Raw genomic sequence first — 23,245 nt, 5'->3', positions numbered from 1 at the left:
AATGAGTTGAAGAAATAAGTTGAAGTACTAAAATTACTACACAATAAAACTGAAATAAAAATAAATTAAAGCAAAAAAAACAAAACAAAAAAAAAACTAATGTAAATTATAAAACCACCTAAAAATGACCAAAATTAAAATGAAAACTGAAAATATAAAAATAAAAGCTAATTCAAAATATCATTAATATTATAATAAATATTATTAAAATAACACTGGTCCCCATAAGCCATACCACCACAAGAAATTGTGTTCTTTCTTTGCTACTTCTTGTTATTGCGAGAGAACACTCTTAAAGAGTGAGTGGTCTGAAATGTCCTAATATTTGCAGAATTCAATCGCTGAGTAAATAAGCTGAATACTGAACACACTCTCAGAAAAAAAAGGTACAAAAGCTGTCACTGGGACGGTACCCTTCAAAAGAGTTCTAATATGTACCATTTAGGTACTAATATGTACCTTTGAGGGACTAATATGCACTCTTTAGGTACAAAGGTTTACCTTTTGAAAAGGTACCGCCACAGTGACAGCTTTTGTACCTTTTAGAGTCAGCTGGTCAATATCGCAAAGGAAAAAAATAAACCCTTCAGGACCCCAAATGGGTAAATAGTGTTTTGAGGTATTGTCATATGATCAAAGATATTACACTTTCCTCACAGTTCTGGGTTTGATTTACAAAGGCTATTCTTTGATCGTTCAAATTGTCTGATAGCGAAATCAGAGCAATGCTGGATAATATTTACGGACGGAATCCTTGCAGACTTGAAGATCTGGAAATGGATTGTAGCAGCTATCTTGTTTAATCTATATCAAGACAGCATCTATAGCCCACCCACGTACAATCACAGACAGGCCATCATATTCAGCTAACAGACTTTCTAGGTCAAAACATTGTGTCTGGAGTCTGGCTTTTCGTCTGCTTTCGTGTTTGCATGACCCTGTCTCATTCGGTTTTCAGTTGGGTAATAGAAACGAACATGTGTGTTTTTATCAGTACATGTTTGAGAGGAAAACAGAGGGAAAGAGAGAGAGAGAGACAGACAGACATCAGAACTGCTTTCGGGAACTAATGGAGATTTATTCATTAAAACATGCCTTGCATTGTCATGATAATCTGAGTCCAAGCCTTCAAGCAAGACAGTTGATGATGTGTATCTGAGATAGAGATGGAGTGAGAGAGAAAGAGAGTGTGATTAAGAGAGAGAGAAAGAAAGGGAGGGAGTATGTTTGGAGAGCTCTTCTGTGAAAGAGGATGAGGTCCAGGTGTTCTTCTTCCTCTGCTTTGTTTATTCTTAGCCAGCTCATGTCTTACCAAAAAGCAGGCTATGTAATTTTCTACAGCAGTAGAAAAAACATTGACTTTGTAATTTCTAATCAACATCCTCAGTCTCGCAGGGAGCTTCCCTTATGAAATCGGTGAAATTGTATATGACTACCAACTGAATATTACTTTCTAGCCCCTCCCATACCGAGGGCGTTTTAACTCCTACGGTGGCCGTATTATTTCAAATCTGCCGGCAGTCGCGAGTAATCTCCCTCTCGCATTCGTCACGGTGCCACTGAGTGTCAAAACGCGAAAGGCGAAGCTTGAATTTCCAGGTATGTCCCTCTTTGGCTAATGTATTTTCAAGATAGAGGTGCAACATGGCTGCCGCCATTCGAGCGACTCGCCCGTATGTATTCTAAATGGCAGATTCTACGCTTACGAGAATACTTGATTAGTTGGAAGAAGTAATTACACATTAATGAGCACATATCATTTTGAAAGAACAAAGTGCTTTTTAAGAATCAACTTAAAAATTACACAGTGTAGCTTTAATGATCAAATTAAATTCAATCAAATGAATTCCCGCTATATTTCTAACTTCTTTTTTGGTGTCCCATACAGCATGTGCCCCAGAGATATCTTCATATAGGCACATATTATTGCTCTCAGGACAGAAAAACAACATCAGCTCTTCAGTATTTCAGCTGTGTTGTTTCAAGCACTAACAGGAATCCAAATTAAATGTTTAAATAGCAGCGCTCTCCTCCCCTAGTGCCTTCTGTGTTCCTAGTTCCTAATCTTTTTGCGTTTTTCCTCCAAACACTCCTTCTCCCCTCTCATTACACATTATTCTAAGATCAGTTGAAAGAAGAGAGAAATAGATTTTTCAGAAAAGAAAATGTGAGTGCTTCTCCATCTTTAAAACTTGGCACCTGTACGATTGCTTAAGAGTTTTTAGTGGTTGTTAGTGCATTACTTTGCCACATTTGGTTCCTAGATTTCATCCTTCATGCAATGTGTGTGTGTGTGTGTGTGTGTGTGTGTATATATATATATATATATAGACATACATATTGTTATTACTGTACAACTTTCAACTTGAGTGTCCCTGAGAAGCCCTCTCTCTTTAATTAGCATCACGCTGCCTCTCAGCTCTGGTCATTCTGTGAGAATATTGCATATTGATTTCTTTTTTCTGTAATCAGCTGTCATGATTTTTGCCTCTCTTTATATAGAGAAATTAGGAGTCTTATCAGTGTGTCTCAGGTGAATAGACCATTATTTGCATGGGATTTGTTTAGGTTAAATATGGGACCACTAACGTTCGAAAGTTTTGGGTCTGTAATATGTTTTCTATTTTAATATTTTACATTTTCATATGTCATTTATTCCTGTGATGGCAAAGCTGAATTTTCAGCATCATTACTCCAGTCTTCAGTGTCACATGATCCTTCAGAAATCATTCTAATATGATGATATCAAGATACATTTCTTACTATTATCAATGTTGAGAACAGTTGCACTGCTTAATATTGTGGAAACCATGAGACATTTATTTCAGGGTTATTTGATGAACAGAAAGTTTCTGTCTTTACTTTTACTTTTATGTTTTGTTATGTTTATCATTAGGAGGCAATCTTAAAATGTTAACCCCTATTTCTATAATTTTGTCAAATAAACTACTGATAATTGAAAAGTAATTATTTGTTGAAATTAAAGCTTTAAATTATCTTTTTATAAGGCATAATTATATGCCAACATATGTTAAATTTTATGTTACTTATTATTTGTATTGTATATAACAGTAAATAACTTCTCTTTTAGCAAACTGGAAAAGGACATCTGTTTCATATATGACTCATCGACCATTGATAATGATAAAATGACTTGAAGTGCTTGGCCTTAATTTATCTGATTTTAACTATCAATACTTTTAATAAAGCATTATGTCCTTGAGATCGGCCCTGGCTTCACTCCTACTTCTTTTTTTTTTACCCTTTCATGTTCTAAACTTGCCATATGACTTTAGCACCGTTCTTTACCACGTTTGCATTTAAGTGGGTCATTTACTCAAAGGTGCATTTGAACTCTCCTAATAGCTTTTCTTCAGAGGTTATTGTCTCTTCAAGTAATGTGGCGAATTGGATTCAGCGTTCTTTAGTGCATGCAGTGCTGCATGATTGCCTGTGACCTCCTTGTAGAAGTTATCAACTACGGATATTGCGGTTTTGTAAGAGAACCGCTCTCGTAAAGCCCCACGGAGGCTAATTCTCAGGAAACATCTCTTTCTCATTAGCCCTCCATTTTGAATGTATTAAAAGATGTATTAGTCATGAGGGCGAACAGAGAGTGAGAAAGAGTGACTTTAACAGGTTTTCGAAATGGCTGTATATGGGAAGTTCCCACATTTGGCTAAAAAAAAAAATCAGTTCATTAGAGAAGTAGTTGGGATGGAACAGTAAGACGAGAGAAACAAAAAAGAGACAGGAGAGAGAAAAATTCACTAAACTCTTTTAGTGAGATTCTGCCTCAAAAATAAGCCCAAAAGGAAGCTAGCCGGGTTGAAGCATTAACATTACAGTCTCTGGGAAGCTGGAGATATAAACCTGTTTGTGTTGACCTGCCAGTCTTTAGCAGCGCTTCACAGATGCTCTGATGTCACTTTCAAGTCTTTAAGGTTCAAACAGCGACAGCAAAACTACATTAGAGCGAGGAAAGCCTGCAGGCATCCCAGCAGCCCTGTCATTGGAACTGTATTACACCACGTCCCATAGGACCTAAAGCACATCTGTTTGCGCTCAACCTGCTGTTGTAATGTTTAAGAAGTTGATTTTACACTGTTTACTTCATGTCAATATATGCAAGTTTTCAAGTTTTGCCCCGTGTGAATTCAAAGAATCTTAGAAAGAGGCTGACATTGAAAGGTTTTGGGTGTGAATGGACTGATTTGGGTTTTTAGGAGAAAAAAAGAGGCATGCAGAGAGGACATGAAAAAGTCTCGTGATGTGTGTGTGTGTGTGTGTGTGAATGTGAGAAGGGGAGAGAGAGTAATGGAGGCAGATGAAAGCTGGTGAGGGGCGAGCTAGAGCGGGCGTGATGGGGGCTCCCAGCAGCAATGCTGCTTGTGAAACACAGAGCCAGGCTGCTGCTAACTGGAGCGCCATGAATTAGTAAAGGCTTCTGGATGAGTTCTAATGGCCCTCAGCCTAAGCCTGCACTGTCTTACTCAGTCCTCTAGAGAGGATCGAGCAACAGTCAACCAGAGCACACATGCACAATATACTGGATTTGAATGAGTAATGAGGGAACAGAGGATAGGAAGAGAGAGCAGAGGAGGACAGAAAAGGAGAGCGTTTAGTCACCATTGGCATTAGTCGGATAAACATTGTCTGCATCCACATATGCAGTTTTGTCATCATCTAGTGATGTTAGTTAATTGCATCTTTAGATTTTTAGCGTTTCCTGCATGCAACAACAAACACAGTGCAAGCCGGGATGTTTAGTTCTTTATCAAATTACTCTTATGAACTGGTTCTTTTTAATGAGTCAGTTGAAAAGATTCAAAAGGAAAGCCTTGAACTTGCTTGCGAGTTAGCAGTTTGAATCCGAATCATTCAGTGAATCAGCCAAAGCCTGTGAGTTCACAATTGACTCCCTCTCTGAACTGATATTTTTCAGTTTCAAATATATCTGATTCAAAATGAACTGGTAACCGACCGTTACTGTTATGTGGTATTTACATTAGCCTGTTTTACTGACGTTTTGTTTATATGACAATGCAATATAAATGTACAGTATAAACATACACTACCATTCAAAAGATTAGGGTCGGTAAGATTTTAAAGGTCCCGTTCTTCGTGATCCCATGTTTCAAACTTTAGTTAGTGTGTAATGTTGCTGTTAGAGCATAAATAATATCTGTAAAATTATAAAGCTCAAAGTTCAATGCCAAGCGAGATATTTTATTTAACAGAAGTCGCCTACATCGAACGGCCCGTTTGGACTACATCCCTCTACTTCTTTCTTTAATGATGTCATTAAAACCGTTTTTTGACTAACCTCCGCCCACAGGAATGCTCCCTCAACTCTACCGAAATTCGTTTATGTACTTGCGCACTTCTAATAACTTACTGTGTTTACTCAGCTCTTACGGTGATTTTCTGAAGTAAAACTGACGCTTCATCTTTTGTGTACAATAAACTTTATTAAACTCATCAGTATATGTTTGATCATCATTCGGACCTGGTCCGAAACAGCAGACTTGTAGACTATTAATAAATAATGGATACATACAAGCAGATGACAAATATGTTATAATAACCGTAATTAAACTACTAAACTATACCTGTTTCATCTCTATACAGCACTCTGACTCTGTAGGCATTATTGTCCGACTCGAAATGAACACCGTTACTGAGAGTTTCTGATATTATCTTCCTTCTGTGAGATGAAATTGTCCTGAGAGACTGAGCGCGAGCTCATGAAGCTCCGCCCCCTGGGTCGTCCAGCAGCAGCTCATTTGCATTTAAAGGGCACACACTAAAACAGCGCGTTTTTCTGAGACCCAAAAAATGACAATTTAAACATGCTGTAAAAAATGATCTGTTGGGTATTTTGAGCTGAAACTTCACATACACACTCTGGGGACATCAGAGACTTATTTTACATCTTGTGAAATGTTTTTGAAAGAAGTCTCTTATGATAACCAAAGCTGCATTTATTTTATTAAAAATACATATTACTTTTAAATGTATTTTTTTTTTAAGATTTTTTTTTGACGATTTTTTCCTGCCTTTATTATGATAGGATAGTATAGAGTGGACAGGAAGCAAGGTTGGAGAGAGAGAGGGGACGGGATTGGGAAAGGTCCGCGAGCCGGGACTCGAACTTTCGTCGCCCGAAGCGCAACGGCGCTATATGTCGACTTTAAAATATAATTTATTCCTGTGATGGCAAAGCTTCAACAAAACAAAGCAGAACAACAAACGACACCCTGGGGACGACCGATGGAGGAGATGGAGACCTAGGTGTAGCCGACGAGACATCACTGGCACTAGCGTCCAAGGTGAAATCAGGGAGCCTGAGGACTGATGTGGAGCTGGTGGGACTGAGGACGAAGGTGGAGCCAGATGGAGCCGAAGGTGCAGGCAGGACGACATCTGACCAAGGCGGAGCTGGTGGGAAGAGGGAGCCCGGTGGAGCCGTCAGGGCGATGGTTTCTGGTGGAGCCGAGGGAGGGAGGAATTAATTGGACGACAGGTGTAATAAATCAAACAGAAACAAACTAGGACAACTAGGTCAGCTGACAGGGCACACGGGTAAACAGGACAGAACCAAAAACACAATGAAACAAAGTAAAAACAGCATACATGTTACACATGAACCTTCAGAAATCATTTGAATGTGCTGATTTGCTGAATTATTATCAATGGTAAAAATAGTTGGGCTGCTTAATATTTTGGATACATTATTTTCAGGAATCTTTGATGAATAGAAAGTTCAAAAGACCAGAACGAAAAGTGAGGATGGAGAGAAGAGGAGAAAATAAGTGGTAAACAGAGGGCACAATTAATGTGCATTGAGACGATGCGAGAAACGAGAAAGTCAAAAATGATTTGGGGAAGGTGAACATGTTGAGATTAATCTACGCATGGAAATAGGGAAGGATTGTGCCGTGATGAAGTCAAACAGCGCCTGTCCTCCTATAGTATGGCCCATCACCTCTCTAGTTAGCCTGTCTTCAGCCTCAGGACACGGCCATACCTGCCTATCATAGCAGCACACATGAGTTTCTGCCTGAGCTTCAGCTCATTCATTATTCATAGAGGTTATAAAACTCTCTGTAGAGCTCTGCTCTATCTAATCTCTGCCATTTTCTGCTCTACTGTGGGGTGCAAAGCTGTTTAGGGAGATGTATTTTAGGTCAAAGCCTCTAAAAGGTAATTTTGTCTAATTCACTGTATGATACCACATGGAGAAGCAGAGGAAGGATGGGCGAGCAGAGAATGATGAAGATATTGAATAACAAAACAAAATGAGCAAAAATTTGGCAGTAACTGTGAGAAATATGAGAGGATTGAAAGAGGAGAGAAAGAAAATGGGGTCCAAAAGTATGCTTCTAATTTAGTAATAAATAAATAATTCAGTTTTAAATACATTTATATTATTGGCATAATTTTTTAAGTGAGAAGATGACTTTCATAATGTCTTAGTCTCAAGGAATAGAATGCTGCTGTCATTCAAGAAATATAACTTTTCATCATTTTTATTTTAATGTATTTATTTGTTCAGAAGTTCCATGTTTAAAAAATCCTGAAATGTTCTGTTTACTCCCAGAATTAAATTAGATCAACTAAACACAACCACTCACAGCTCAACACTAAATGCTTTGGTGCCCACTGAATCTCTTCTCATTTGTATGAAAAATGAAAGCTGTGTTTATACAAAGAAGCTGGATCGTTATGACACAAACTCCTCATCCTCTGACATGTTATGTTCTCTCTTTTCTTCTAAAGTGATGGCTGGGCAGATCGTGATGAGGTGGTAGAAGGATTTGAGCAGGAAGCAGATGGTGGGATCACAATGAAGTTGCAAACGGAAGAAGTTCAGTCGTTTAATGAGTACTTTCTGAAGCTGAGTCTGGACACCAACACAAGGAACCCGTGGTTTGCCGAGTTCTGGCAGTACCGCTTCCAGTGCCGCATTCCTGGTCATCCCCAGGAGAACCATAACTTCCAGAAAATCTGCACAGGTAAACAAAGAACCAAAAGACATTCAAATGATATCTGTATGAATATGCAAGATATCACTTGATATCTAATAAGAATAACATTTCATATTAGGCTAAATAAAATGAAGGAGAACAAGTAAATGTGATATATTTGTATAATTCTGTATATTATATTATATAATATACATATATACGTATATATTATTGTATATGGTCTGTTTGGCAATTGAATGAAAAAGATTTGTTATTTTGTCTGATTTAATTATTCAGTTTTCAGGAAAATATTGTGTGCATGATGACATTTTACTGAATTATGTTTGGTAACTCTGTATATTTCCCTCCATTTTTTCCATGTTATTATCCTCTGGTTGGCGCTTTAAAAGGTGACATAGGTAAACTGAGTTGTATGCCCTCATCTTTTGTGCTTTTCCAATAATTTTCACATTTGCTTGTCCACATAGAAATAATTTTTTTTGTTCTATACATAATATTGTATTGTTGAGAGACAGTGCTTGAGAAAACATGCTGCTTCTCCCACAGTTAATCAAAACTTTATTTTGCTAGCATAACAATAATCAGACACATATTGTAATTGAATCACTAGAATCCTAAATATATAAGACTGTAGTAATGTCGGTTCGTTTTTGATTGCTTTAATAAGCTTAAAGTTTGTTATTGTTCTCTTCTTCTGAAAGACACTCATGGTGGTAAGTGAGAGTTGATGAGAGACATTATGATGTTATGATACCTGCACTGAAGAAGCACTTCACTATGGCAACAGACAGCACAATAGGTTGGACTGTGTTTGGCTTATTTGATTGGCAGAGCTATTCTCAGTTATGAAGATGATGTGCAGTTCAGAGAGGTACATCACATACAGTGAAGATGGGAAATTACAGAAATACATCAGTTAGTTTCATCATTATCATTTATTAAGCTGCTGACACTGTAAAATAAACATACACTATGGGCATTGAGCTCAAAGTGTGCTATGATTTGTGCTATTCTTTGTCTCACGTTTCATTGTTGTAGCCTGACCATGCACTTGGATAGGAATCAGATTGATATTGATCTTTAACTTTTGATGAGCTGTATTTCGAGAAGACTTCAGTTTAGTCTAAAAGTCAAGCAAGGTCAGACTGTATGCTGCCAAAGTAAGATATCAGTCCAGCTTTTATGTGCTGCTTGGCTTGATGGCACTGAAAGCACAAGAGAAGCTTGTTGCACAAGGAGAATATTCCGTCACAAAGTGTGTGTGAAACTGTGTGAATGCGCAAAAAAAGACAGTCACAGAGTAACGAGGTATACCCACACCGTCTGCATGCGTGTAAGAGTGAAGAGTTCACTTGGATGATTTATTCACTGCAAAAAATCATTTTCTAAATCAGTATTTTTGTTTTGTTTTTCCTGTACAAATATCTAAACATCCTTTAAAGCAAAACTGGATAAATTATTATTTTCATTATTTTACTGGATAAATTAACTTATTTTCAGTGAATATAGTTTATTTTTCTTATCTCATTGGCACATTATTTTAATGTTTACATTTATTTTCTTGTTTTAAGCAAAAATCTCACTAAATTCTGATTAGTTTATGCTTAAAACAACAACAACAACAAAAACATTTAACTAATGGCAATGGCAGGTTTTTTTTCATGTGAATATATTTTGTTTTAAGGATGGCATTTTTACTGAAAAACAAGACAGTGCACAACTTCCAGAAACTGCATTTAAATGAGAATTCTATTTAATGAATCTATGATTTTATTTCTTGCCTCTGATCTCTCTTGAATGTAGCACTGGAATGGCTTTTCCATCAGCTGGCTTATGAATATGGCTTTTTTTGCAGTGGCTTGCCAGTGCTAAGATTTGAAACTAAGTGAACGCATGTAGTTTGCCAGCCTGCCAGCAGGACTCTCCTTCCCTTTATTCACTCTTAGTGACACTCTCTAAATGTGATCATATTTTAATATTAGGGGCATACAATTATATATAACATTTAGACAAAGTGACATTCTGCCTTTAGTCAGTCTATAATAATGAGAAAATTTGCAATTTTTTGGTTTATATTTTGACAGCACAGAGCCTCTGGCTGGATTCATCTAGTGTCAGAATTTTCTAATTGTTTAAATTGCAAGCAATTCCAACAGATAAACATGTCAAATCCTGCATGGATGGAGGCAGAGTGGCACAAATATGAAAATAGTTCTTACTTTAATCTCACACACTTGTTTAAAATCTTTCCCTGACAGGAAATGAGAGCTTGAAAGACAACTATGTCCAGGACAGCAAGATGGGCTTTGTGATCAATGCGATTTATGCAATGGCTCATGGCCTTCATGATATGCACAAAGAGCTGTGCCCGGACGACGTTGGCCTGTGTGAGGCGATGGATCCCATTGACGGCAGTAAGCTGCTGGACTATATACTCAAGACCTCCTTTGCCGGCGTATCTGGGGAGGAAATCTACTTTGATGTAAACGGAGACTCGCCTGGGAGGTAAATGGCAAGACTAATATGTACTAGTGCTCTGTTCCAAAACCTAGTAAGCTATACCTGCCCCTTTAACTGCTAATAGTAAAGTGCTCTTTCGGTGCTAAAATAGTTCAGAGTAAATAAAAATGGACTGTTTACCCAAAATATGTGTATTTTTATGGATGTGTTTATGCAACACGTTAACCCAAACGTGCTGAAATTCTGCAAAAAAAAAAAAAAAAAACTAACAAACAAACATTTAAACCAACCTATGCTGGTTTGCTGTTCACTGCTGACCTCCCAGCCTGGCAAAGCTGGTGTTTCGCTCGTTTAACATGACAGACAGCAGGTCCTTGAGTTTAAAAAGTGCCCAAAGCCACTGTAAAACAAGCCTGTCCAGCTACCAGCTGATACCAGCTTATAACTTAGAGTAAAATTGACTGTGTAACCCAATATTTTTGTTTATGCTTGGAGTATTATGCTGTTAGCTTAGCAACATGCTAACATCACAAACAATTGTGTGTGGAATTGCTGCTTATGTTGAGAGTTCCAAATCTGATATTTCAATGAGTTTTAGGAAGGTGTCTTGGAAGCCAGCTCACTAGATTTAGGAAAAGATCTAGTTTAAAGTCAGTATGACAACTCATAGCTGAATGGCCAGTGTGACACGGACCATTGTGAATACCCATTCTCAACTCAAGGCCCACATAGCGTTGCCACCCGTCCCGGTTTTCCAGGGATTGTTCTCTTTTTTGAGCGACAGTCCCGGAAAATGTATATTTTTTCCCGGGACACGAATTGTCCGGGTTTTCTGTGAAAATGTACTTCTAAAGTAGAATTTCCTGGTTTCAAATTAAACCGTTTCCTTCTACTGTTACTGCAGAGCTGCCACACGCAATTGACACTTTTCACACGCTCTCACGCCACACATCCATTTTCTCACGCACAGAAAAATCGCGAAGCAAAGAGGACACGGAGACTGACAGACTAGACAGAGCAGGTTACTTATGATATAAAAAAAAATCTCAGCTCTCAGATTCTGTCAATTTTATTACGAAATTCAAACAATAAACACGTTTTGCCGTTTGTAAATGTGACGTGAAAGATCCCTAGCGGCACGTGAACCGATCATCTCTAGCTAATAGTAAATAAACACGAATGAACAATGTTAAAAGAAACAGTACAACTTACCAAAATGTATATTCATCATACATAATATTGATCAATCAGTGTTTTTCAACCGCGGAAAGGGTCAATAAAACAGCTGGAGAACAATTGTCACATATCCTAACATTTACCTCAGGAAAGCCATTTGATGACCATAATATAGGCTATAGCAGCCATTCCCAAACTGTGGTCCGCGGACCACTAGTGGTCCGTGAGGGTACTGCAGGTGGTCCGTGGAAAGGCAAAATAAAATATAAAATAATATTTTTTTTACCTTCATTTTACCAGGAAATTCCCATAAAAAAAGAAAAGTAAAAAGAATATGTAGGCCTATATTGATATAACATTTTAATTAAATAGTCAAGTTATTGTGTGATTACTAATAGCCTAGTGGTGATCGGCCGTGACATTCAAGTTCAGTGCCGTTAGAACCACAACATTGGTTCGGTGGATAGCAACAGGTTCTCTGAGGAGAAAAGGGCAGAGGCAAATTAATATGTTCTCATTATCACATCACACGCATAGCCTTTAATGGTGCGTTCACACCGGATGAAATTTCGCTTCAAACTTTTGTTTTTACGCGCGTCAATTTCGCTCTTGACGCGCGAATTGATACAATGTGTACAAAAAGGGATTATGTCAAATTCGCGCCTGCCGCGTCTAGTGATACGCTTGACCAATAACTATGTGCTGAATGGTCATGTAAAGACTTGTGTGGTGCGATCTGCAGTTCTGCCTAGCCAGCGCCAAGACGACAATGTAAAGAGTGACACTACGGTGCAATTTTAATGATATGAATATTTTCTAGAAATAAAAATTCCAGATACAGCATACTCATTTTTCATTGATTCTTGCACCCAAGAACACAACAAAATGACTTTTAATAATAAAAATAATAATTTAAGCTCCTTATTATGTAGCCGAATCGGTGCTGGTTTGTATTAACCGCCTCCAGTTTTCCGTTTGTTTTGCCTCCAGCTAGCGCCGTGACGTAGGCGCAAAAGGGGTCTATAACTGTGAACGCACAGTAATAGGCATCTAGTTTATGAAACGAAATGTTTATAAATGGAATGAATAAGGCCTGTTATTATTTTAATTTCCAGTTAGTTTCTTGATCTCGCGTTTCTGAAATGTTTTGCAGATGTGCTGTTAAGTGGACAAACTCAAGCCTGTACTTTTTGAGGACTTGTAAAACTCTGAAGATTAATAATCCCCTAAAATCGCCAAAGGTTTTGAAATGTTGACTATATTCCAGTGTTCTTATTACTGTATATATTTCAAGCCTGTTGTTCAAATGAACCTGATTATGCCCTGATTGCCCTCGATCGGGCGCTTGAGTAAATAAATAAATTAAATATGTGGCAGCCGTTGTGTGCAGTAAACTTTCTTTTAACAAGTCTGTTGTAGCTACTGATGTGATGACCAGTTATAGTTTTAGTGCTAGTAGCCTAAGCCTATTTAGAGGTGCAGATTAATTCAGGTAGGACTCTGTATTTTATTATGTGTATTATGAGGTGGTCCGCGAAAATTCTTAAATACAAATAGTGGTCCACACACACAAAAAGTTTGAAAACCCCTGGGCTATAGCACTTAGTTGGCTAGAAAAAAAGAGCTTTTTACTTATCATTAAATAAAGTTGTTATTGTAATAAAAAACGCATTATATGCCTAATTTGAGTTATTTTTAACCTTAAATAATACTACCAGCTGATAGGGCTCTCTGTATGTTTACAGCATTAGGTGAATTTTTTTTCTTGAGAAAAACTAATGCCTATCTTGTGTACCTAATATTTATCCAAATTAGTCAATTAAATCAAATCACAAGAATTGAACTGAATTGAAATCCTGAAATTTGTTTCAAGCAATAATAAAAAACGTAGCTTACCAGAAATTGTACCATATAAACATTGTAACATGTTGTCACTAAACTTATTGTGATGCAAGATTTTTTTTTTTTTACAGTTAAAAATTTCAGTTAAATATGAAGGAAAAACTACGCTGGAAAATCATGCAAAAACAATGATTTCGGTCCCGGTTTTTCACAAATCAAAGGTGGCAACCCTAGGCCCACAGATCCACTTTCCTGAAGGGTTTAACTCCAACCTTGATCAAACACACCTGCCTGTTATAGTTATCCTGCCTTTGATATCCCACAATCCTGTGCTTTCCATTCTGTGACAGTTGAACTAAAAAATAAGATGACATCTAAAAGTTGCGATTGGTGGTCAGTTTGTGTGTAAATGTCGTTTTTTTTGTTGTTTTTTTAACAATGTTTTCTCATTTCTGACATGACCTCTGATGTCATTTCTAGAGAGAAATAATATTGCAGTTATTAAATATTTGCTTAGTTATCACCAAAGCTTGTTCTATTTGGCTGTAGATCATTAAACCGTTACGCTGCCTCAGAAGTCTGTCTGAAAAGGTACCTCCGTGCAGAATCGCTGCCTACAAAGTCATTGGCCCTGTCCCAAATGGCACACTCCGGACTTGTGGACTTCCTCAGAGTCCACACTTTGGTGACGTCATGTAGTGCAGACCTATAGGGCCCTTGGCACGAGTCCACGAGGGCGCATTGAGAGGTATTTTTGGGACAGACTCGATCGTCACCCCGGAAATAACGGTCTGGTTGTTGTTGGACAGGAGAAATCACATTTTTGCGCTCAGACATCTTATCTCCATGTCAACTGCACAGCCTAATTTTACAGTTCTATATTTTGATATTGTGCATGCCACCTGGGCATTAGCCAATAGATACATCCTGCTTATTTAAATGATACAGTTGTACAAAATAATGCATAATGTTCCATTTGAACTAAGATTACAATTTTAACACATAATGAAAATGTGCATGAGTTTCAGATGAATTTACAGGTTTCAATATTCATTCTATGTTTACATATGACTCAGTAAAGCCCTGACATTCGGTTCTATTTATTTAATGAATCATAATGCGATCGTATTATTCAACGCGCTATTATTACGTTTGAGACATCAACCACTGGTCGATGACCATAATGTTTGTATAAACTGTAGGTAACAACTGGTAAAATGTACATCTAGGTATATATTTTCTTCTCAGCCATGTCAACAATTGTCCATGAGAGAAATCTCCTTCCATCTGTTGTCTGATTGGCCTTTCGCAAGGATTCCTGGGTAGTTAAAGTGTGTGGAGCCTGCATCTGTATGCGGGGTACAAAGGGGGCGCTGCTGAGCACAATTCAGAGCGTTAAAATGCTGAATGGGACGGCCTACGGACTCGTAGACTCAGTGAGCACGCGCAATTTAAGTCCACGAGACTGAAAGTCCACATGAAGTGCGCCATTTGGGACAGGGCCATTGTATGATAAGGCAGCAAGGCAGCTACCTACATTTTCGGACCCAGCCCTTGATTAGCTTGGTCAGGTGTGTTTGATTAGAGCTAAACTCAGCTGGAAAGTGGATCTCAAAGGCAATAGTTGCCCTGCCTTACTCTAAGGCAACAATTGATCATCACCGTCAGGTTAGATTTGGCAGCCTAACCAACACATGCAAAGAGGTGCATATCGGATGGTAATGGGCTTGGAGTGGAACAGATTGCCTGTCTCAAGGAGATGCTTCAGTCCTCTCCACTCCAATACCATGATGCGGTCAGCTCCTGTCACCCTGGCTATACATGAACAAAAGATGACAGTTCCACTGCTGCCAAGACTGCCACGGCTTTGTGTACATGTGTGCGTTTGTGAAACTTTGCCTCATCTGTAAGATAGGGAGTGTCATTAGTATGGATGAGTGGACTGAGCACTCGGGAGGTTGTGGATTCATATCCCAGGTGGAGGATGGAAAGTTGAGAGACTTGAATGTGTGAACATGGTAAAAGTGTGAACTCTGCCTCTTGCTAGACCCGAGGCTTCAGCAACACTGAGCTACTTATTATGGAAGACTTGCGCTTTTTCTTTCTCTTTTTTTATCTACCCATATCATTGCCTCTCTGACTTTTTCTTCTATCTAAGGTATGACATTATGAATCTACAGTATGTGGAGGAGATTGGCCGCTTTGATTACATTAAGGTGGGGTCGTGGCATGAAGGTCTCCTAAGCATCAGTGATTACAAACTCATGACGAACCGCACTGAGATGGTCCGATCTGTCTGCAGCGACCCATGCTCCAAGGGACAGATCAAGGTGTGTATGTGCCATAATTATGTATGCATAGTACATCATTTCTCCAGATGAAAGCACTTTAAAGCTGAAGTGTGCTGTTTTTGTTTGTTAAATACTTTCTAAGATTCTACTTCCATGAGTGTGTTGCTTCCCTGAGCTATCAAAACATTGTTCTGCTTGTTTGGGCTTCCCTCACCCAGCCCAGTGCAACAAGATTAGTTCAACCCAATTTCGTGAGTTAGGGGCGGGACCATCCTTTTGATTGTCCAATGACGGGATGGAAACTTATACAGTATTGACATATTTCATATTTATGGTTTCCAGTTTAACCTTGTCAACTAACACATCTGGGGTAAGACTCTGCAGTAATGTTGTACACTGCAAAAATAAATAAAAAATCCTATTTTTGATTTTGTATAATTTTCCAGTAAAAAAAATCCAAAAATATTTGGCCTCAAATTTACTTGAGAAGCAAAACTATGATACTTGTGTTAATGAATATCTTACATTTTAGTTTTTTTTTAAGTCTTCAGTCTCAATATTTCATGCAAGTAAATTAATATCTCAAGAAAATGTATCATTTCAATCCATTTATATAAAATAAATAACTAAAATATACATAATAATAATAATAATAATAATAAAGTAAATGTAATAATTAACATGAACTAACAATGAGCTAATATTTTTGCGGCATTTATTAATTTAGGCTAATGTTACTTTCTATATATACTAATACCAATATACTGTAAATAAAAGTTTCCATTGTTAGTTAGTGCGAGATCAATGAAGTTTTAACTTTTAACACTCAGTGTAAGAGTTCTGGCTTTCTGATTGTAGGTTATCCGTAAAGGTGAAGTGAGTTGCTGCTGGATCTGCACTACATGTAAAGATAATGAATACGTTCAGGATGAGTTCACCTGCAAAGCTTGTGACCTGGGCTGGTGGCCTGATGACGAACTGTCAGGTAAGAGACTTTGTTTACATATTATTCACTCTCCCAGTTATCCACACATTTATTAAAATAGCTCTTTATTCAAATACTTAGACCACTATTTCATTGAGAATAGCTCAAACTCAAAAATACTAATTTGCTGTATTCTGGCAACGTTTATGACTTTAGATTCTGTTCAGCCCATTTACCCTGCCGGCTCTTTTGCTATCACTCCTCTCTATGCCCTTCGCATCCTACTTACCCAACACCACCCCTTTCTCTCCCTCTGGGCTGTGAGCCGCGCGTTATTTTGACAGCTCTTTGCAGCAGCGAGCAGAGCTGGATAACGTTGAGGTTGGAATCCCATTAGTACCCAGCAGCCGTGTGTCAGGCTCAACAGTTTCACCACGGAACCTGAGCAGCAACAGGGAATTCTGATTACCAGAGAGACAGACTGATCTGAGATCGAGAAAAAGCTCTGTCATAGTGAATGAGAAAGAGAGGCCCTTCAGAGATGTATAGAAAGCTCTGTCATAGAGAATGAGAGCATTAAGAATGCACACAGAAAAAGTGGGGCATATGCTTAAGGGTCGATGACACTCTTCTATTAATTTATTCAAAAATATATTAAAGTAATTAACGTTACATTACCGTTTTTTTATGTGTCTTAAAGAAATCTAAGGCTGCATTTATTTAATAAAAAACAGTAATATTGTGAAATATTACTACAGTTTAAAACAACTTAAAAATATATATTGTACAAAATTCGATTTGAATATTTTAAGATGTAATTTATTTCTGTGATGTGAAAGCAATATCTTCAGTAGCCATTACTGCAATCTTCCGTGTCAAACGATGCTTCACATTCTAATATGCTGATTTGGTGCTTATCAGTTGTGCTCCGTAATATTTTTGTGGAAACCGTGATATATATATATTTTTCAGGATTCATTAATGAAAAGAATGTTAAAAACAAATTCTATTTCAAATAAATACTGTTAATTTTAACAATGTAAAAGTATTCACTGTAACTTTTGATCAATTTCAATGCATCTATGCTGAATAAAAGAATCCATTTATTTAAAAAAAATCTTACTGACCCCAAACTTTTGAAAGGTAGTGTACATATAACTTGAATAGACCTCTTCTATAAAAAGCATGTTTTCATTTTTAACTGTCCTGTTATAAAAAGCCATTAAAATAATAGATGAAAAAATATAAAACAGTCATTTTAAATTAATAACAATGAAACTTTTCTTAAAGTCACATCTGAGTTTTACCATGTGAAACCAACATATTTTAAACTAGATTTGTCCATTTTCTTTATAATTTATCCAATGTTATTACAACATCAAAACTCACACGCATGGTAAATAAACCGCATGTTAGCGATTCAATCTCAACCAAGAAGATTGGCAGATCCAGAAGTCCAATTCTTTGTGTCTCGTTGTCCTGTTCTTCATTTATTTTCCACTTAACTTTGACTTCCTATCTGCTTTATTCCAGAATGCAAGCCTCTCCCGCTCAAATACCTAGAGTGGAGCAGCGTGGAGTCCATCATCGCAGTGGTGTTCTCCTGCCTCGGCATCCTGGTAACGCTGTTCGTCACCTTCATCTTCATCCAGTACCGTGACACGCCGGTGGTGAAGTCCTCCAGCCGTGAGCTCTGCTATATCATCCTGGCGGGTATCTTCCTTGGCTACATCTGCCCCTTCACACTCATCGCGCGTCCCACTGTGTTCTCCTGCTACCTGCAGCGCCTCCTGGTGGGCTTGTCGTCCTCCATGTGCTACTCCGCCCTCGTAACCAAGACCAACCGCATTGCACGCATCCTAGCCGGCAGCAAGAAGAAAATCTGCACACGCAAGCCCCGATTCATGAGTGCCTGGGCCCAGCTGGTCATCGCCTTCGTCCTGATCAGTCTCCAGCTGGCTGTGGAGATCACGCTGATCGTGCTGGAACCCCCCGAGCCGGTGAAAAGCTACCCCAGCATCAGGGAGGTGTTCCTCATCTGTAACACAAGTAACGTGGGCGTAGTGGCTCCGCTGGGTTACAATGGCCTGCTCATCATGAGCTGCACATACTACGCCTTCAAGACCCGCAACGTGCCGGCCAACTTTAACGAAGCCAAGTACATCGCGTTCACCATGTACACCACCTGCATCATCTGGCTGGCCTTTGTTCCCATCTACTTCGGCTCCAACTACAAGATCATCACCACCTCTTTCTCTGTCAGTCTCAGTGTTACCGTAGCACTGGGCTGCATGTTCACACCCAAGATGTACATCATCATCTCCAAGCCTGAGCGCAACGTGCGCAGCGCCTTCACGACCTCAGACGTGGTTCGTATGCACGTGGGCGATGGGAAGCCAGCTCCCTGCCAGAGCAACAGCATCTTCAACATGTTTCGCAAGAAGAAGAACAACAACAATGCGACCGGCAGCACCAAGTGAGTGACACCTAATAATAGGTTTGAGTCACATTTCTGAAATATCAGCTAAATGCACATACAGGCTATGAAACGTATGGAAATAAAATAATAGTATTTCTTTCTCAGTAGCACACCAACAAGTTGGACTGCAGTGATAGCACTGAAAGTGTTCTTTCTAGCATGTGTGTGTATTTGAGTTGTCTCTCCCATGTTTTTCTACCTGCTGCAAACCAAGAGTATGTACGTAGCATTTGGCTAGGGACTGACACTATCCGGTCGTCCTCTATCTGTGCTGAGTCCTCTTCCAAAAAACATAACCTAATTTTCATCAAACTACCCATTTACTTAGTCCCTCTCTCTCTCTCCTCCTCAGTATTAACCCACTTCACAGTGTGCCTCCTCCCCCCCATGTCAAACCTTCTCCTGACTAAAAATTTAACCCAGTTCTCTGAGGCTGTATCTCGCATATCCTATTCCCTTCTAATGCCCCGTTTACGCTGACAATGATTTTATCACTGGAGGTTGCTGTAATGTTTTGTGCTAGTTGACATTCCTACAGCTCGATGCCCCCAAAGTGAATGGTGGGCTTTAGAAAATCTAATCACAAATCTAATCAAAAATCTGATTAATTAAAAATAAGTCATTTTATTTTGACATGGAATCTTGTCGAGTCGCTGCTCATTCGCATAAACATGAATTTTTCTTAAAGGGATACTCCACTTTAAAATGAAAATTTTGTCATCATATACTCACCCTCATGTTGTTTCAAACCTGTATGAATTTCTTTCTTCTGCTGAACAGAAAGGAAGATATTTAGAAGAATGTCAGTAACCAGACAGTTTCTGGTCTCATTGACTTCCATAGTAGGAAAAAAATATACTATGGAAGTCAATGAGACCAGAAACTGTCTGGTTACTGATATTCTTCTGTTCAGCAGAAGAAAGAAATTCATACAGGTTTGAAACAACATGAGGGTGAGTATATGATGACAGAATTTTCATTTTAAAGTATCCCTTTAACGTTGACACATCACTTGACGCCACATTAAGTCGATGCTCATTTGCACAAACCTTAATGTTTGTAAAAACTTTCCTTCCATTGGTAGTCGCTGCTCAATTGCATAGACTAAAACGTTTCTCTAAATTGACGCGTCACTGCACACACCCACATCGCATCGCCCAGAGTCTATTCACTCTCATTGAAAAAGAGTGACTTCCAGTTTGGTGCTGCAAATCACTGTCTGTGTGAACGCCCCTTGATTCTGATGCAGCTTTCAGCTCTGAGGCCTCTCTGTCCGGTTAACTTAATTACACTAAGAGCGGACAGCGAATGCCACGTTGATCTGAAACTGAGGGGAATACCATGAAACCCTTATTCATACTGCATGACGTTCAGTTTAAGCATAGCAGTGCAGTGAAGGGATGGCAGAGAATGGGCCATCGTGGCTTTCATAATGCTCTGTAAGCAGGTCATTATGAGCATATGCAATTAGCATGTTTGAGGGAGGTCTCTGTCAGCGACTTCATGAATTAACAATGTTGAGTAACGCATCGTGTGCTAACCCTAATCATGAGTTTTATGGCTGATAATTGTATCAATTGTATGAATGATGACATGCATAATGATCATTTTTCTGTCATGTTCTTCTCTGTCTCTGTGTCGCATTCTGGTGTTTCTCCATGGGAATAACATTGGGTCTCTGTTTCATTCATAGTCCTAATGGAAAGTCTGTGTCATGGTCTGAATCAGGTGCCAGACCCCAGGGGAGGGGGTCGAGTGTGTTCCACAGACTGTCTGTGCATGTGAGGAGGCAAGCGGTCGGCCAGAGTCAGATGGCGGTCATACGACCCCTAACTAATGCCTCACAACCCCCCGAGTCTGAATATGATGCTGGTCTCAACACCCCCCCCAATGGCTCTCACCCCGAAGACAAGGAACTCTACAATCTCAACGAGGGGCACGATGTGGGTCCCCAACATCCAACAACCCAGGAGGGAGTGGTACCACCTTCCTATTCCCCCCCTAATTTAATAGACCACAACACTGATTGTCCTCAAGGGGGGCCGGTGGACACTCTGAGCTCTACGGTTCCTAATTTTGAGCAATTTGTAATTGGCACGGGCAACAAGTCAAGCCCCATCGACTATAAATTGTCCACCAATCAGCTGCCTCTTCCCTTGCAGGGAGAGGCGTTCCCTGTGGAAGGTTCTGAAATGGAAGCTCTTGACCTCATTCAGGGGTTTCTGTGTGAGAGTGCCACACAAGAGGAGGAGGAAGGTGTGGAGGAAGAGTTGGCACAGAGTAAGCTGACTCTGCTCACTCCACCTTCCCCCTTCAGGGATTCGCTTCGGTCAGGGGAGTCCATTCCCGGATCCCCCGGCTCTGATAACAACCCTCCCTTTTCCATAAATATGAACTACACCCCAAAACAAAGCTCTTTTACGCTGTAAAAGCACACGCTCAGGACGCCGCTGTTTATTAATCGATCACTGCAGGATATAATTTGCTTGCTTACTCGGCTATCTTTGCAAGTCTTTGTCAAAATGTTTCAGAAAAGCAAGAAGGACCATAAAATTAACAAGTGGGACATCCTGTTGGGAATATTTTTCTCTAAGGCAGCGCTGGCAGCATCCGTTTTCCAAAAATGCTGCAGAAAGTTGGAGTGCCAAATATTATTGTGTTGCTGTGCCCGAAATCCGCTGGCAAATGACATCACAACAGTCCAGGAGTGATAATGCTAGCTTGCTGCTTTACTATTACACTCTTAGCAGGATGAGACGCACTTTCTGGGATTTTGTGCTTTTGAACAATGTAGCTGGACTGGTTCTGATTAAAAAGTTTACTTACTATTACTATTACTAACAAAAAGTTGATGGAAAAATGAGGGTTTGTGGATGTAGACAGCACTGAGACATAAGTACAACACACACATCTAGTATCAGGCTGCTGTGTGGTTTTAGTATCTGATTTCCATTTTTAAACAGTTTTCAGTAACTGTGGACAAGTCAGAGTGAAACAATGAAACCATGTGTGCACAATAACCCTCACTTGGTTGACTGGATGAGTGAATATGGAGTTTCCCAGCTAAGGTATTTTCCAATTTCCTTGTGGCTCCCAAATGTAAGTTTCAGTGCTTTTTGCTTAGAGTCAAAGGCAAGAATGCTGATTGTTAGGTATAGAATACTTTTTAGCTTAAATGTGGAGCCAAGGTAAATAAAAGAAACTGTGTCATGTGTGAACTCATCCTTGAAAATGGGAACAATGTTTTCAAACATTTGTATACTGTTCTGCCATCTATCGTTTTCCACACAGATGGTGTCTTTGTATTTCTGCTATATGTTTCTATGATTAGAATGTGAGATATTTGTAAGTTTTAAAAACGAAGTCTTATAACTTGCTCTTTGTGATAAAGGGACGTATATGGTGGCACTGAAGCTGGAGTAACTTTTCAGCAACTTTTACAAACTTTTAAATGTTCCATTTTTAAAATGTATCTATGAGTAGTTGCTTCTAGTGGTAACTTGTAGCATTTACTGCCAATTTTGCGTAGGATTATCACATGAATTTGCGACTGTAACGCTTTAAGTTTAACAGGACTATTAGGATGCAACTCTCAAAAGAACAATATTCTTGAATATCTTACATATTGTAAATGTTAAAATGGATTGTAATATTAGGTATTTTAGTGTAAGTTGTTTGGGAACAGAATCATTTGCTCAGTGTAATTGACAGATCACCTGTTTACATGGTTAAATGAGGGAAATGCTCTTTTTGCCAGGACAAATCATGCTGTAAAATAAATATTTTATATCTAATGCTGTCTTTAGTTTATTCACCAACTTTTCAGTGTAAGACAGAGCTTGGTGCTTATATGGATTCAGAATGAAATGCACTTTGTTTTATGAATTGCAAATACAAGTGGATATTTAATACACTATTAAAAGGGGTGGTATAATGCCCTTTTCACAAGATGTAAAATAAGTCTCTGATGTCCCCAGAGTGTGTATGTGAAGTTTTAGCTCAAAACACCACACAAGTATTTTTATATAGCATGTTAAAATTGTCACTTTTTGAGGGTGAGCAAAAACGCACTGTTTTTGTG

At 38.8% G+C, this 23,245-nt stretch overlaps 1 protein-coding gene across 1 annotated transcript in view; it reads left to right on the top strand.

The window, feature by feature from the left end:
- Positions 1-21,593, top strand: part of grm1a (glutamate receptor, metabotropic 1a) — a gene marked incomplete at both ends in the record, with an annotated part of 30,867 nt that extends 9,274 nt beyond the window's left edge. The window contains 6 exons of the mRNA XM_081377881.1: positions 7,783-8,018; positions 10,250-10,496; positions 15,628-15,799; positions 16,619-16,745; positions 18,219-19,161; positions 20,858-21,593. Of these exons, the coding sequence (XP_081234007.1) occupies positions 7,783-8,018; positions 10,250-10,496; positions 15,628-15,799; positions 16,619-16,745; positions 18,219-19,161; positions 20,858-21,593 (2,461 nt within the window). The remainder of the gene's footprint in view (positions 1-7,782; positions 8,019-10,249; positions 10,497-15,627; positions 15,800-16,618; positions 16,746-18,218; positions 19,162-20,857) is intronic.
- Between the last annotated feature and the right edge of the window lie 1,652 nt (positions 21,594-23,245).

Source organism: Scardinius erythrophthalmus, assembly GCF_964197995.2.
Source record: "Scardinius erythrophthalmus genome assembly, chromosome: 11".
NCBI lineage: Eukaryota > Metazoa > Chordata > Actinopteri > Cypriniformes > Leuciscidae > Scardinius > Scardinius erythrophthalmus.
Note: the sequence above shows the minus strand (reverse complement) of the source record. Positions and strands in the feature narration are given on the sequence as shown.